Below are 17326 nucleotides of genomic sequence, written 5' to 3'. Positions count from 1 at the left end.
TATATATATAGTTAAAGGAGCTTTGGTAGTGTAGTGGTTACGAATTGAGCTGTTAACCTCAGGGACAGCAGTTTGAAACTACCAACTGTTCTGCGGGAGAAAGATGAGGCTTTCTGCTCCCATAAAGATTTATAGCCTCAGAAACCCTGTGCAGGTTTGCTATGAGTCGGAAATGACTCCACGGCACATAACCACCACCACCACATGTTGTTAGGTGCTATTGAGTTGGTACCGGCTCATAGTGACCCAATGCACAGCAGAATGAACACTAACCAGTCCTGGGCCAACCTCATTATCATTGCTAGGCCTGAACCCATTGCTGCTTCCACTGTGTCAATCCATCTCATTAGGGGTCTTCCTCTTTTTCTTCTACCCTCCACTTTACCAAACATGATATCCTTCTCCAGGGACCGACCCCTTCTGATAATATGTTTGAAGCATAAGAGATGAAGTCTGGCCATCCTGGCTTCCAGCAGCACTCTAGCAATACTTCTTCCAACACAGATCTGTTTGTTCTTTTGGAAGTTCGTGGTACTTTCAATATTCTCCTCCAACACCATAACTAAAATGCATCAATTCTTCTACAGTCTTTCTTATTCACAGTCCAACTTTTGCATGCATATGAGGTTATAGAAAATACCATGGCTTGAGACGGGTGCACTTTAGTCCTCAAACTGACATCTTCACTATTAAATACTTTAAAGAGATCTTATGCAACAGATTTGCCTATATATATAAAATATTGTTGTATGGTCCTGCAGCATAAGCACTAGACTTGTAACCTCAAGGTTGGTGGTTTCAAATTTACCAACTTTTCTTGGACACCCTGTATGGGTTGTTGAGTTAGAACTGACTTGATGGTACATAGCAACAACAAATATGTGTATAATATATATATATGTTGTTGTTGTTAAGTGCCGTCGAGTCGGTTCCGACTCATAGCAACCCTGTACAGGGTTTCTGAGGGTGTAAATCCTTACGGGAGTAGAAAGCCTCATCTTTCTCCCGTGGAGCGGCTGGTAGTTTCGAACTGCTGACCTTAAGGTTCGCAGCCCAATTCGTAACCACTACGCTACCAGAGCTCCATATATATATATATATATACTATCTACAAAATTGACAGTTCAAACCCACCAGGCACCCCTTGGAAAGCCAACTATATACAGTTCCAGTGTGGCACTGTATGAAAGCAACTTTTGGAAGCCCTATACAGGATCACTATGAATCAGAACCAACTCGATGGCACTTAACAACAACAACGTATAATCATACATATATGTTGTATTGTTAGGTGTCTTTGTATCAGCTCCAGTATAGTGACAACACTTACAACAAAACAAAGCACTGCCCAATCCTGCACCATCCTCATAATTATCACTGTGTTTGAGCTCATTGTTGTAGTCACTGGGTCAGTCCATCTCATTGGGGGCCTTCCTCTTTTTTTGCCAAGCATCTATTTTACCAAGCTGATGTCCTTTTCCAGGGACTGGTTCTCCTGTTAATGTGCCCAAAGTATGTAAGTTTGGACTCTTTTGAGACTAAGACTCATTATCCTCACTTCTAGGGAGTGTTATGGCTGTACTTCTTGCAAGACAAATTTGTTTGTTCTTCTGTCATGCTTGGTAAAGTGGAGGAACCTAGAAAAAGAAGGAGATCCCCAACAAGATGGATTGGCAGTGGCAACAACACTGGGGATGAAGGGTTAAGCTGTGATTCATTCTGTTGTGTATAGGGTCACCATGAGGCTGAAATGACTCAACAGCACTTAACAATGGTATTTTCAATATTCTTCAAGTGCATTGATTCTTCTCTGATTTTCCTTATAAACTGTCGAGCTTTCACATACATATGAGGTCACGGAAAGTACCATGGTTTGAATCAAGTGAACCTTAGTCCTCAAAGTGACATCATTGCTCTTTAACATGTTAAAGAGGTTTTTGCAACAGATTTGTCCAGTGAAGTATATCATTCTTACTACTGTTCCCATGAGCACTGATTGTGGATCCTATTAAAATGAAATCCTTGACTCCTTGACAACTTCAATCTTTTCTCCAGTTATCATGATATTGTTTTCTGGTCCACTTGTGAAGATTCTGTTTTCTTTACATTGAATTGTAATCCATACTGAAGGTTGTATTTTTTTAAATCTTCTTCAGTAAGTGCTTTAAGTTCTCTTTGCTTTCAACAAATGAGATTGTGTCATCTGCATACTGTTTATGAGACTTGCTCCAGTCCCTGATGTCCGAGTTTTCCTTACAGAGTCCAGTTGCTTGTATATTGTATCATTTACTCAGCATACAGATTGAGATATATGCATCTCTCTTGCACCGCACCTCCCCCCAACAAGGATAAATCAAAAAGTATCATTACTAGGGTTTCCGTTCATACAGGCACAGGTTTATTCCAAACAAAGCATGTTAAAACATGTCTATGCAATCAGTGGATGACTGCCGAAAAGTTTTTTCAGAAATGCTCTTGTTTTAGTGTCATTATGGTACCTTCAAAAAAAAGGCCCAATCAAAATAATGGCTTCTAAGGGGATTTACTGGACCAGTTCAATTCAAGGCAGAAAGATCAGCTCAGAAAGTTACGGTGATTGTTTTTTGGGGGGGTCTGAAAGGGGAGTCCTGGTATGGTGCTGTAGGATAGGCATTGAACTGCTAACCAAAAGGTCAACAGTTCAAATCCACCAGCCTCTCCTTGGAAACCCTATATATGGTCGCTGGGTTGGAACAGACTCAACAGTACTTAACAACAACAGAGGGGTAATCTTGATAGATTTTCTCAAAGGAAACAAAGATGATTACAGGGACTTATTATGAAGAAGTTTTAAAAAAATGAAAACTGCATTGGTGACAAGAAATCCAGGAAATTTGTACGAAGGAATTTTTTTCCATCACAACAACATACCTGCTTATTCTTTGAGAATAGCAAGGGCTGTCCTGAGAAAATTTCATTGGAAAATATTATCCCATCCCCTCCTCCAGCCTTGATCTTGCTACTTCAGACTACGTTTTGTTCCCCAAACTCAAAGAACATTCATTTCCAAGAGCAGGATTTGAGTTTTTCTAGGACAGCTTAGTGGTTACAAATCAGGCTGCAAACCGCAAAGTCAGCAGTTCGAAACTACCAGCTGTTCCACGGGAGAAAGATGAGGCGTTCTGCTCCTGTAAAAATTTACAGCCTCAGAAACCCTGTACAGGGTTGCTATGGGTTGGAACTGACTCGATGGCACTTAACAACAACAATAAAGGATGTAAAAAATACCATTTTGATTTGTAAATCGAAGAATGCAGAATCCTTTGGGGTGAATGTTAGATAGAATGACTGCCTTCATCAGTATATAGACTTAGTGGGGAGAGAGATGCCGAGATGCCAAGCCATGTGGAGATGGCCCAGGTGCAGAAACTCAGAAGAGACAAGGACCTTCCTCTAGAGCCGATAGACTAAGACATCTCCCCACTAGAGCCAAAACCCTAAATTCAAACTTCTAATCTCCAGATCAAATGCTTCATTCCTGAGCTACAGTACCAGGACAAAAACAAAGAAAGCATTGATAAAAATACTGAATGTCAGATTTCCAGCAAGATGGTGGACTAGGCAGATGCACTACACAGACCTTCTACAACAAAGAAACCAAAGGAAACATATATCGATACTTTTAGAATTCTAAACTTCAGAGGAAAGGATAGAAAAGTGGCTTGAATACTGAATAGAGGTAGAAAGTGAACAAAAGCAGCATGAGAGGTGACAGATGAGTGAACTGTGGGCTGGTCTGATGAGATGTAACCTTCTTGAACTTTTGCAAGCAGCATTCACACACCAGTGGCTGGTAATGAGAAAGGTGTGGATCTCCCTTGTTCGCCATACCTTCTTGGTGATCAGAAGCGGGACCAGCCTCCATCCTCACTCACTCCTTGCACATCTCTGCTCTGCCAGAAGTTAGAGCTGCACCATTGTAAATCAGGTGCCAGGTTAACCACCCCTGCATCTGGAGGAATCTGAACTCTGCTTCATCAGAACAGCAGAAAGCACAGTATTGGAGCCCTGGCAACTATTGATAAAAGGAACTCCGCTCGGCTCCCACTTGCCTTCTGGCCCCAAAAGAGTTCTTTCTGGGAACAAGGATCCTGATCTCAGATACCATCTGCATTGACATGAACCTCTTTTGGATCAGGTGCTCTGACCATATCCAGCCCTGCAGCCTGTGAACTCCTTTACTGGAGAGGTGCCAACACATACCAAGTGCTGGCCTCCACAGTTTTTTCTCTCTGGGTCCAGCCCCTGTCCCAGTTTTTTCCTTTTTTTCTTTCTTTTCTTCTCTTTCTCTTCCCTTGATTTTTTAATCCTTTTATCTTTCTTTTGTTTTTCTTACCTCCCATTCTTCTTTTCCTTCATCTTGATTTTAATTTACTATTATTTTATCTCTTTCTCTTTTCTTCCCCCTCCCTAGTTTTGTTCATGTTTTTTTCTTTTTAAAACGTTCTCTTGCATTCTTCTCTTGCCATTTTTACTTTACTTTGCTTTTTTATCTTTTTTTTGCTGCTGCTGCCTTTGTTTACACCCCCTCCCCCATTATTTTCTTTTTTTGTTGTTTGTTTGTTTTCTGGGTTTTGTTTTTTGCCTCACCCAACTGAAGTGGCCACTACCAGGTCTTGCATCACCTGATCAACTATTAACAGCAGCCAACACCAGCTAAACCTGCCCTGAACTGTGCTACAAGAACATCAAACAGCACACTGCCCACACATTCCCATTCTCTGTCACACCTACCAGGAGGCAGGTGGTAACTGACAAAGAACACACCAACATACAATCATGTACTAAATACAAATATATTGACACCACACTGTTTCTGGGAAATCAGAACATTTCTGCTTACATGAAGAAATAAGACATAGTGCTTCATACTAGTGACTAAATATAAAGAGTCAGAAAATGTAATACCAGAAATGGTATGATAACTACCTGATAAGGTATTTAAAGGGATGATACTTAGGTACCTTCAGCAAATTGAGGAAAGCAAGGAGAACAAAGGAAAAATGTTAGAAGAATTCAGGAAAACACCACAAGAACTGACAAAATAAATGAAAAATTAGAAACCATATTAAAACTGCAAATAGAAATCTAGAAGATTAATATTAATGTTTCAGAAATAATTACAATGAAAAGGGAAAGGAGCAGAATTGAATCAGTGGAAGGTTGAGTTAGTGAGCTTGAAGACAAATCTTTCAATACTAATCTGTTAGAGGACCAATCAGAAAAAAGAAGGAAAAATCCAAAGAAAGCCTAAGAATTATGTGGGATACCATTAAAAGGATTAACATATATGTATGTGACTGGAATTCCAGAACATGAAGAGACAAAAAACAAAAACAAAAACCAACTAACCAAAAACAGAAAACTGTTGAAGAGTTATTGGCAGAAAACTTCCCTATTATGAAAGCCAAGATGCTATGCCTTCTAGGAAGTTGAATGAACCCCCAACAGGTTAGACATTAAAGAAAACCACCAAAGCATATTATTATCAAACTTTCCAAAACCAAAGACAAGGAAAGAATCCTGAGAACAGCTTGAGAAAATGAAGTTACCTACAAAGGAGAACCAATAAGACTAAACTCGGATCTCTCAGTAGAAACCAGGCAGACAGGAAGGCAAGGGGATGACATACACTCAACTCTGAAAGAAAAAAATCACCAACCAAGAATCATACACCCATCCCTTAAATACAACAGTGAAATTAGAAGATTTCCAGATAGACAGAAATTAAGGGAATTTGTAAAAACCAGACCAAATTTACCAAAAATCTCAAAGGAAGTTCTTTGGACAGAGAACCAACAACAACAGCAAGCAACCTCAGATTACTATACATGACACCACCAGCCAGAAGTTAACCCAGATATAGAAGTATCCTAACTAAAACAGAAGGTTCCTGGTGTGGGGCTGTAGGATAAGCGCTGGACTGCTAACCACAAGATCAGTGATTTAAACCCTTCAACTTCTCCTTGGAAACCCCATACAGGGTCACTATGAGTACAAACTGACTTGATGCCACTTAACAACAACAGTGACATTGAGCATCTTTAGGAGTCCTGGTGTGGCACTGTAGGATAAACACTGGGTTGCTAGCCACTAGGTCAATAGTTCAGACCCACTGGAAACCATATAAAGTGTCACTATGAGTCAGAACAAACTCATCGGCACTTAACAAAAAGTAAAACAGACCTATAAGACTAAAAATAGGGAACCAAAGGTATCAATCTATAATAAAGACAATTATAGAATAATGAAGTCACAGAACTTTCAGATGTTAAAGAATAATGATGAATCTGTGAAACATCTCACGGATGAACCTGGAGGACATCATGCTGAGTGAAATCAGTCAATCACAAAGGGACAAATATAGTATAAGACACCACTTAACAACAACAATTGCAAAAGATCAAGAAAGAAATTTCACACAACATTCTTTGTTGGCGACCCCAAGAATGGGAAGAAGGTGAAAGCAATTTACTGATTAGAGGGTAGGCAAGTTCTAACTTGAAAGAAGGGGAAAGCAATATGCAGTAAGGAAATTGGCAGAAGAATGATGAAGGCAGGGGAAGACACTGGGAGAAGTACAAGAGTTAAAGTGATAAATACTGTTACATACACAATCTACCAGTAGCAGCAAGAGTAGCCATGTCAGCTCAACAGGAGAATGGGAGTATACCCACTTATATAGATTTGACAGAGAGAAACAAACAAGGAGTGTATAGACTTACATGGAGGATATGTAGAGAAGCAATTGCTTCATATTTTGATACTTTTTGTTTAATAAAAGTTTCTATGATTTTGTAGCAAGTTTTTTACTTAACCTCATGCATATGTGGAGTCCTGGTGTGGCACTGTGGGTTAATGCCAGACTGCAAAGCCATTTGAATTGCAAGGTTGATGGTTCAAGCTCACCAGATGCTCCTCAGAAACCCTATACAGGGTTGCTATGGGTCAGAATTGACTCAACAGCACTTAACAACAACAACAACAACATGCATATGTGTACACATTTATGAGTCGGAATTGACTCCACAGTACTTAACAACAACAACATATTGATAAGCATGGGACTGCCAACCGAAAGGTGGGCAATTCAAACCTATCAGCTGCTCCCTATACAGGGTCCCTATGAGTTGGAACCAACCTAATGGCACTTCATAATGACATATTTGTAGTAATAGTTATATAGCAAAATGTTATCTGTAAACCTTTTAAATAAGCCTCAAATGGAAATACATTTTTACCAAAAGATAAATTAAACTTGGTTATTGTCATCAATAATCCCCACTTCCCAGAAAACCTCATCTTTTTACGGTGGAGCAGCTGGTAGATTCAAACTGCTGACCTTATGGTTAGCAGCCCAATTCATAACCCACTATGCTACCAGATCTCCTGAACTATCAGAGTTGTTGTTGTTGTTGTTAGGTGCCATTGAGTCAGTACCAACTCATAGCGACCTTATGCACAGCAGAACGAAACACTGCCCAATCCTGGGCCAACCTCACTACTGTTGCCACGCTTGAGTCCATCGATGCTGCCACTTGGCCAATCCATCTCGTTGGGGGTCTTCCTCTTTTTCTCTGACCCTCCACCTTACCAAACATGATATCCTTCTCCAGCGACTTGTCCCTCCTGACAAAATGTCCTAAGTATGAGAGTTGAAGTTTGGCCATCGTGGCCTCCAAGGAGCACTCTGGCTGTACTTCTTCCAAAATGAATCTATTGCTTCTTTTGGCAGCCCGTGGCACTTTCAATATTCTCCTCCAACACCATAACTCAAAAGCATCAATTCTTCTACAGTCTTCCTTATTCGCTGTCCAGCTTTCGCATGCATTTGAGGTTATTGAAAATACCATGGCTTGGGTCAGGCGCATCTTAGTCTTCAAGCTGACATCTTTGGGTCAGGCGTACCTTAGTCCTCAAGCTGACATCTTTGCTCTTCAACACTTTAAAAAGGTCTTGTGCAGAAGATTTGGCTAATGCAATATGTCGTTTTATTTCTTAACTGCTGCTTCCATGAGGGTTGATAGTTGATCCAAGAAGAATGAAGTCCTTGACAACTTCGATGTTTTCTCTGTTGATAAGAATGTTGTTTATTGGTCCAGTGGTGAGGATTTTTGTTTTCTTTACATTGCGATGTAATCCATACTGAAGGCTGTGCTCTTTGATCTTCATTAGTAAATGTTTTAAGTCCTCTTCACTTTCAGCAAGCAAGGTTGTATCACCTGCATTTCGCAGGTTGTTAATGAGTCTTCCTCCAATCCTGATGCCATGTTTTGTTTTGTTTTGTTTTTTTCATATAATCCAGCTTCTCGGATTATTTGCTCAGCATACAGGTCGAATAAGTATGGTAAAAGAATACAACCTTGTCGCACACCTTTCTTAATTTTAAACCATTCAGTGTTCCCGTGTTCTGTTCAAACAACTGCCTCTTGGTCCAGGTACAGATTCCTCATGAGCACAATTAAGTGTTCTTGAATACTCAGACTTCTCAATGTTGTCGATAGCTTGTCATGATCCACAAAATTGAAAGCCTTTGCGTAGTCAATAAAGCATCCAGGAAAATAGTCTGTTTGCTAATCCTCACTTTCCTAGAGTCTTTGTGACAAGAGAGCTTCAAAACCTTTGTGGTAAAATTCCATTATCTTTTCATTGCATTTCTTCATGAACTTTTTGAAGTCCTCTGGTATGCTGCCACCCTTCTTTTTTTACTTCATACTCTTCTGTAACATGGACCTAACTTCTCAGGTAATGATAGAAAATAGCTACAAAAACCACGACAATGTCATTTGACAATATATTTTGTTGTACTTAGGTACCATTGAGTTGGCCCCCACCTGATAGTGACCTCCTCCTGCACAACAGGATCAGAGTGTTGTGATCTGAAGGGTTTTTACTGGCTGATATTCAGGCATGCAATGGCCAGGTTTTTCTTCCTTGGCCAAGATGTGTAGAAGTAAGAAAATGATAATAAATTCAGTTTCTAGGTTGAGCGCTCTAGAATGTGAGTCTATAAAGTAACAGTAAGAATGAGACAACAGAGCATGAAGAAAAATTCCAAAATTTCCTAACAGACTAAAAACTTTAAAGCACAGGGGGACTTACTTTTAACAGGAAAAGGCAGACATCCGAAAATTTTTAATTCTCCATTATCTGATAAAATATAGTGCTTAATGTTTTCATGATCTCTTTTTGTCACACCACACACACACTTACACTTTCCCCATATCCAGAACGAAGCACAAATGATTTAGAAATATTCAAGAGACATTTTAGCTTGGGTGCATCTTTATTAAGGACCTATTTATTTGCAGCTTCTTATGTAATCCTCAAAGCAACTTTATAAATGTGTGCAGCTAAGAACACTGAGGCTGAGAGAGGTTGAGTGACTGGCTCAGAGTTACACAGCTGCTAAGTGGCAGAGCTGAATGAGGAAGCTATGACTCCTGGACCATAACTGCTTCCCTGCCTTTGAGCCTTGCACGCTCTCCTGCAGGTTTGACCCTCATGCCAGACAGCTCCACTTACAGAGTCTGATTGTTGCCAGATGCTCCTGGCTGATTCTCCCCAGGCTGTAATCCAACCACCCCACCTGCCAACTGAGAACTGGCACTCCAGTCATTTTGGAAGTCATTCTCTGACATTGTGTCTTAAGGTGGTTTTTGTTTACTCCAAAGAAAGACCTTAGTCTCACCTCTGCCCTGGGCACCCTCCTAGGCCAAGGCAATCTCTGATTCATGCAAAGCCTGAGGGGAAAAGAGAGAGACTTGATGAAGGGCTCTCTGTTCTGAGTCCTGGGGATCTGGTGGGACTAGGAACTCAGCATCCACCAGGTACTTGTTCCACCTCTTCTTTGGAAGACGGGAAGGAAGAACTGATGGGTGTTCTGCCCGGGAGCTATGTTCAACACCACCAGTCACTTTTTTAGGAGAAAAGACCTGGGGATCTGTCTGATTTGGAGTGAAGACTAACCACCTAGCACAGTGCTTAGTTCATAAACATTAAACCAAACCAATTGCCCTTCAGTATGATTCTCACTTATGACGATTCCATGTGCGGAGTAGAACTGTGTTCTCTAGGCTGTGACCTTTTGCTAGTAGATCACCAAGCTGTACTTTCAAGGCACCTTTGGGTGGGTTTGAACCACCCACTTTTCACTTAGTAACTGAGTACTGAAGTAGGGGAGAGCAGACCCCAAAATTCAAATGTATTTAATTGTTGTTGTTATGTGCCGTGGAGTCGGTTCTGACTCATAGAGACCCTGTGCAGGGTTTCTGAGGCTGTAAATCTTTACTGGAGCAGAAAGCCTCATCTTTCTCCCGCAGAACAGCTGGTAGTTTTGAACTGCTGACCTTGAGGTTTGCAGCCTGATTCGTAACCACTACGCTACCAGAATAGGAACTCCTTTATTAAATCTTAAACAGGATAAAATGAAAACAAACACAAATGATTCAGATGAGGGAGCCAATCAGCACAAGGCCAGGTGGTATTCAAAGGACTCATTTCCATGTAGCCAATTTATAGGGCAAAGATAAAAAAGGAATTTCATCACAAACTCATGATTGGTAACAGAGCAATTTGTCACTGTCACAGGCTGGACAACGGGAGTGAAGTGGGGAAAGGGACTGTAATTGGAATACATGCACTACTACGGATTAGAGAAGCACACAGGATTGGTCAGAGTTTGACTCAGAGCCATTCGGCCCTGGTACCTCAAGTTCCACTAAGGACATGCCCAGGCACTCTTTCCCTAGCTGGGCAGTTCACTGCAAGGCTGCCTCTCCTTCCCTGCTTTTCTTGTTCACTCTGGCGGTTCAGCTGTCAGACCATGTGACGGTCCCATGATAGTGTTTGAACTTTGTCAAGGCTCAACATGGAGCTTGCCTCTGAGTTCCCACAGACCAAATGCCGTTAGATTTCAGACACTTGCACAGCACTTAGCCCTTTGTGCCCCTCCCTCCCCAGGGACAACTAATTGGCTCATAAACCAAAACAAATCCTATTACCGTTGAGTCCATTTCAACTCATAGCAACCCTACAGGACAGAGTAAAAATGCCCCACGGTGTTTCCAAGGTGCTGTACGAGAAACACTGGATTGCAAGGTTGGTTTGAACGACAAGGTCAGCAGTTGAAGCTCATTAGCTGCTCCTCGGAAACCCTATATAGGGTCTCTACGAGTCACGTCACCAGGATTTCTTCATAAGTGCCTATCAGGCACACCACCATCACCAGGAGCCTTGGAGCATAATGATTATATGTTGGGCTGATGACCACAAACTCAGCAGTTGAAATCCACCAGACACTCCTTGGGAGAAAGATACGGCTTTCTGATCCCATAAATATTTAAGTCTATTATGCAGGGTTGCTATAAATCAAAACCAATTTGTCAGCACACACCACCAACATGAACTGAGTAATGGAGCCCTGGTGGCTCAGTGGACAAGCGCTGTACAGGAGAAAGCTGTGGCAGTTTACAGCCTTGGAAACCCTATGGCAAAGTTGTACTCTGTCCTAGGAACTCTCTGAGTCACAATCAACTTGGGGACAATAGGGTGTTTTAGGAGCTTTATGAATGGTTGTTGTTGTTGTTAAGTGCCATCTAGTCAGTTCCGACTCATAGTGACCCTTTATTCTATTTCTTTGAAATTTTCATAGGCACCAGATCATATAAATAACTTACACGAAAATATTTTGGAGTATGGAAAAAGTTATATATGTCTGCGAATTGCTTTTCTCCACAAAGAAGCTGTTTGTCAGTGTTTGGTTCCCAGCACTTTAACTGTCTTCATGGGAATCATGCCTTGAAAGGGCCTTGGCTTTTTTTTTCTTTTTAACTTGTTTTATCCCCCGAGCATCACAAGGGTCTTTTTCCCTCTTCACTTGTTTCTCACTGACTTGCAGGTGTTTACCTCAATTTTCTCAACACAAAACTTTTCTCAGTAAGTCACTAAGTTACAGAAACTTCCTAGCTATAGTCACAGGATGCAATGATTGGAATCAGATGCAGAAAAAAAGTTGTTATATCTCTTGTAGACAGCATATGGAAGGATCCTGTTTTCTTATACATTCTGCTGTGTCTCTTAACTGGTATATTTAATCCATCTCCATTAGATATAAATAAGTAAGAATTGATTATTGTCATTTCTCTGTGTGTCTTTTTGTGGTGTTGCTGGTTTCTTTGTTCCACATAATTTTCTATGCTGAGTTTGCAGGGGAGGAATGACTTATAGTTACCCTGATTTGGCCCCTGTGGGATTTGTAGCCAAAGGGTGAGGGTCTGGGTATGGGATGGGGGAGTCCTCCAGACTTTGTATACAGATACCACTGCAATATTTCTCTGTAATCTCACATTGCCTAAAAATGGCCTCTATTTTCTGAGGATTAACTGAAACATTTAAAAGAAATTTGAATTATCCTAAGGAATATCCTGCAAGGATGCAAGGAAAGGTGCAAATGAAATAAAAACAACAGTCAGGAAGCTTGCTTAGTAATACGGTTTTGAGAAATTGCCCTGGCAGGAGTTTCTGAGCCCCCTATGCAAGGTTGGTTTGAACTGTAAAGTGAACAGTTCTAACTCACCAGCCCCTCCTTGGAAACTCTAGACGGGGTTGCTGTGAGAGGGAATCAAATCAATGGCACTTAACAACAACTCGATATAGCAGGCAGGTCAGGTAAGACAGAGTGGGTTGTTCCTAACAGAGGAGTCAGGGGTCTATGACTGTGTTTTAGTCCAAGAGAGGGGGATGACAACAGAAGATGCAAAAAGAGAGGCTAGAGACCAGGAGGCACAGATGGTTACAAACAGCTCTGCCAACAACTTGTACAGGAAAGTAGTTATTCACTCTTACCTTTTCCTGCAGCATAGGTGAACAGGGAAGCTTGGACTTCCTGCCCCTCTTTCCTGTTGCCCATGGACAGCACCAATTCCCTCCACAGGTGAGGGGTGACGGAGGGAAGCTTCCGCCATTTTCACAATTGGTCTGGGAAACCTATATCCGACCTACAGCGTGCCTCTGCTTTGGATACTTTCCTAAGCCAGGCAGTCTCTAGACGGAAGAGGTCAGGAGTTGCTTCATCTCTTCAAAAGTTCTGACAGGGAGTAAGGAGTTTCAATAATCAGCTGAGCTCTCTAGAACTCTCCAGGAGCCATTTGGATCATCTCAGAGACTCTGTTCCCAGAGTACCCTGGAGTGAATCCATGCTACTCCTCAGCCAGAAGAGCTTTGCCTCAGTATGAATTCCTCAAGGACACGGACCAAATGTGTCTTGTTGTTGTTAAGTGTCATAGAATCAGTTCCAAATAATAGAGACTTTGTATAGGGTTTCTAAGGAGTGGCTGGTGAGTTTGAACTGTCCAAACCAACCTTGCATAGGGGACTCAGAAACTCCTGCCAGAGCAATTTCTCAAAACCTTGCACTTCTAACCAACCAGCTTACCCTACAACATCACACTGTGTCTTGCACTTAGTAGTTGTTCTAGGGAGGTTGACGGCTTGGGTGGATGAATCACCCTGTGGATTCAAGAGTGGCGGAGGCATAAGACCAATTGTCCCAGAAGTTTGGGATGAGAGCCACGACATCATTGAATCAGTAAGGCACTTGGACTTAATGGTCTTACTAGCCTGTACTCTTCTGGCCGATACTACCCCACTGCCAACTGCATAGAATCAATTCTGCCTGAGACTAAATCTTTGTAAGAACAGACAGACTTGCCTTATCTTTCTCTCTTGGAGTGACTGGTAGATTTGAACTATCAACCTTGCAATTAGCAACTCAATGCAAGCCCACAGGGTTCCTTTGACCCACACTAGACTGAGCTCTGGTAGCATAGTGGTTACGAATTGGGCTCCTAACCTGAAGGTCAGCAGTTCAAGACTACCAGCAGTTCTGCAGGAGAAAGATGAGGCATTCTGCTCCCGTAAAGATTTACAGCCTTGGAAACCCTGTGCAGGGTCACCGTGAGTCGGAACTGACTCCACAGCACTTAACAACAACAGACTGAGCAGTATCACTCTATTAGGGCATTCACAGTGTTGTGGAGATTATTTTAATAGGAGCGCTGGTAGCATCGTGGTTACGAATCGGGCCGCTAACCTCAAGGTCAGCAGTTTGAAACTACCAGCTGTTCCGAGGGAGAAAGATGAGGCTTTCTGCTCCCGTAAAGATTTACAGCCTTGGAAACCCTGTGCAGGGTCGCTATGAGTCAGAACCCATTTCATGGTATTTAACAACAAGCAGGGCAAAGGCTATCCAAATCCCAAATCTGAGACCCTCTTGGCTGAATGGCTTCATAAACTCCTTTCGGAGAGAAAACTTCTCTAGTACTAGAATTCATTAAAACTAAACACTAGCAAAGGAGCCCTAGGAGCATAGTGGGTAAGCACTCAGCTGCTTACAGAAAGCGTGGCAGTTCAAACTCACCAGCTGCTCCTCATTAAAGATTGTTGTTGTTGTTGTTGGTAAGGACTGTTGAATTAGTTCCAACTCATAGAGACCTTGCTTAGGATTTCCGAGCAGAGGCTGATGAGTTTGAACCGCTGACATTGCCTTGGAAACCTTAACGGTTTGATGTGAGTCAGAATCTACTCAAGAGCAATGGATTTAGTTTGGCAAACACTAGCAACCGAAAAAGCTCTGGTAGCATAGTGGTTACAAATCTGGCTACGAACCTCAGGGTCAGCAGTTTGAAACTTTCAGCTGTTCCACAAAAGAAAGATGAGGCTTTCTGCTCCTGTAAAGGTTTACAGCCTCAGAAACCCTGTACAGGGTCGCTATGAGTTGGAACCAACTCCACGGCACAGCAGAATAGCTGATAGTTTCGAACTGCTGACTGTGAGATTAGCAGCCCGATTCATAACCACCACCAGCAGCAACTGGGGTGCCCTGTTTACAGAGATGAGCAAATGCCAAAAAATATGTGGTTAAAGATGGATGAAATGAGTTACAGCTGTTGTTGTTAGGCGCCATCAAGTTGGTACCGACTCATAGCGACCCTATTCACAACAGAGCGAAACACTGCCCGATCCTGGGCCAACCTCACAATCGTTGCTATGCCTGAGCTCATTACTGCTGTCACTGTCCCAGTCCGTCTCATTGGAGGTCTTCCTCTTTTTGCTGACCCTCTAGAAGGGTTAAAAGGTACTCAGTAGACGGATTTGTTGTTGTTGTTGTTGTTATGTGCCGTGGAGTCGGTTCCGACTCATAGCAACTTTGCATAGGGTTTCAGAGGCTGTAAATCTTTACGGGAGCAGAAAGTCTCATCTTTCTCCTGCGGAACAGCTGGTACTTTCGAACTGCTATCAGTGAGATTAGCAGTCCGATTTGTAACCTCTACACTACCAGAGCTCCTTTGTGCCTGCTTTGTGCCTGAGTTTAAATTCAGGCAAGCTGCGCATGGATAAAGGATAGAAACTATCTCCTCTGAGCACTGTTGAAGCACAGCTTTGGGCCCTGCACCAATGTCCCCCCTGGATGTCCTGGGACCCTGGGGATACTGAGTTGTGAACCACCACTGCTGCTGGTCACAGAAAACACACTGAGAAAAGTCTGAGCCTGTGCCTGTGGCTATCCTTGTGTTAAGGACTGCTATATGACCACATTCCAGGAAAAAGTAGAAAATGTGTTACATGAAGAGAGACTAAGGTCTGAGGAAACATCTATACCCATTTCCCAGTCTGCTCTATTTCCCTTTCCCTTGGCTCAAACCATGCCTAAATTGTTGTAGGAATCTTACACAGTCTCTTCTCCAAAACTGATCTCCAAAAAGGCCAACAGAGAGTTGTTGTTGTTAAATGCTGTTGAGTTGGTTCCAACTCTGTCTAACAAACTTATATAGGGCATCTGAGGATCAGCTGGTGAGTTTGAACCACTGACCTTGTGGTCCAGTGCTTATCCTATAGCGCCACACCAGGACTCCTAGCAGAGAGTAGACACATAATAGCTTGGGTGAAGGGGAAGGCAAAATAAATAAGTGGGGAGAGGGGATAAACTGAAAATAAAAAGAATGATTCAAAAGTAGGTTGACTGTAATGAAAAATAAAGAAAAGATCTAATTCAATGTTTTCAATTCAGTGTGTAAAGCTTAATAGGTTACTTCTTACGGGAACATTTGTACTATGACAAAAGGAAAAACAAAACCAACCTTATGTCAAGCAGGGAATTGCTAATGATTGAATTTCAGGCACCTGAGAAGACATTAAGAATGTCCCTAAAATCACATCTCACCCACTCAGAAATCAGTCAGATAGGGGAGTCCTGATGTGGCGCTGTAGGATAAACACTGGACTGTTAACCACAAGGTCAATGGTTCAAACTCACCAGTCACTCCTTTGAAATCCTATACAGGAATGCTATGAGTTGGAACTGACTCACCAGCACTTAACAACAAGAGGGAATTATTTTAATTGTGTACAAGCTTATTTCATTTTGAATACCTTACTAGGCACATTGGTATACAATTTATTACTTTTAGCTTTTTATTATGGAAAATTTCAAACCTCTCTAAAAGTAGACAACAAAAAAGAACAAAACCCAATGTACCCACCAGCTATCAACATCCTCCAATCTTCATTTACCTTGCTCTCCCTCCTCCTCCCACTATCTTAAAGCAAATCTCAGATACCTTATCTTTGGAAGGCTACTTAACTGCTGTTCTCAACATAGTCAATCCTTGAATAGGTTCTGCTCACAGTGCCATTTTGTCTCTTTCTTTAATACAGTTTCTAAATGGAATTTGGAGAATTTGAACTTCCAGGAACTGAAGTCAGAATTAACTGAGGTTCCTGCTTCCCGAATCCTGAAGAAGAGTCAATCCAGCCACCCCAGGATGGAAGAGGGAGACACTGGTATGATGGTAGATTTCTTCTCCTCTATGGGTCGATGGCACGTAACAACAACAACAACAACAATGGTTGGTCTCTATCCATATCTGGTTCCATGCTTACAGTTGGTCAGCCCACCCAACAGGCAACAGGTGACTTTCCTGGGAGGGGAGGCAACGGAGGGCGAGAGGACCAGCATCTCCTCTTTGCTCTCTCTGGGGCAAGCTGGCAGCAAAGTAAGTCTTTCCTTAGCAAAGCTTTTGATCTTATCATCCTTGCTTGGAGGCTCGGCTGGGCTGCACTGGGGGGAGACAAAACTAGTTATCATTGGATCAAGTCCTACTCATGGTGACCTACATGTGTCAGAGGAGAATAGTGTTCCACAGAGTTGGCAATGATTGGTTTTTATGGAAGTAGATCAGCAAGTCTTTCGGGTGGACTTGAACCTCCAGTCTTTCAGTTAGCAGTT

The 17326-nt window shown here is 42.1% G+C and overlaps 1 protein-coding gene across 1 annotated transcript in view; it reads left to right on the top strand.

The window, feature by feature from the left end:
• Window positions 1–17326, top strand: part of MYOC (myocilin, trabecular meshwork inducible glucocorticoid response) — a 29866-nt gene that overhangs the window by 3895 nt on the left and 8645 nt on the right. Inside the window, exon 3 of the mRNA XM_006872662.1 lies at window positions 16756–16881. Coding sequence (XP_006872724.1) covers window positions 16756–16881 — 126 coding nt within the window. The remainder of the gene's footprint in view (window positions 1–16755; window positions 16882–17326) is intronic.

This window comes from Chrysochloris asiatica, unplaced genomic scaffold (genome assembly GCF_000296735.1).
Source record: "Chrysochloris asiatica unplaced genomic scaffold, ChrAsi1.0 scaffold00207, whole genome shotgun sequence".
Classification (NCBI taxonomy): domain Eukaryota; kingdom Metazoa; phylum Chordata; class Mammalia; order Afrosoricida; family Chrysochloridae; genus Chrysochloris; species Chrysochloris asiatica.
Note: the sequence above shows the minus strand (reverse complement) of the source record. Positions and strands in the feature narration are given on the sequence as shown.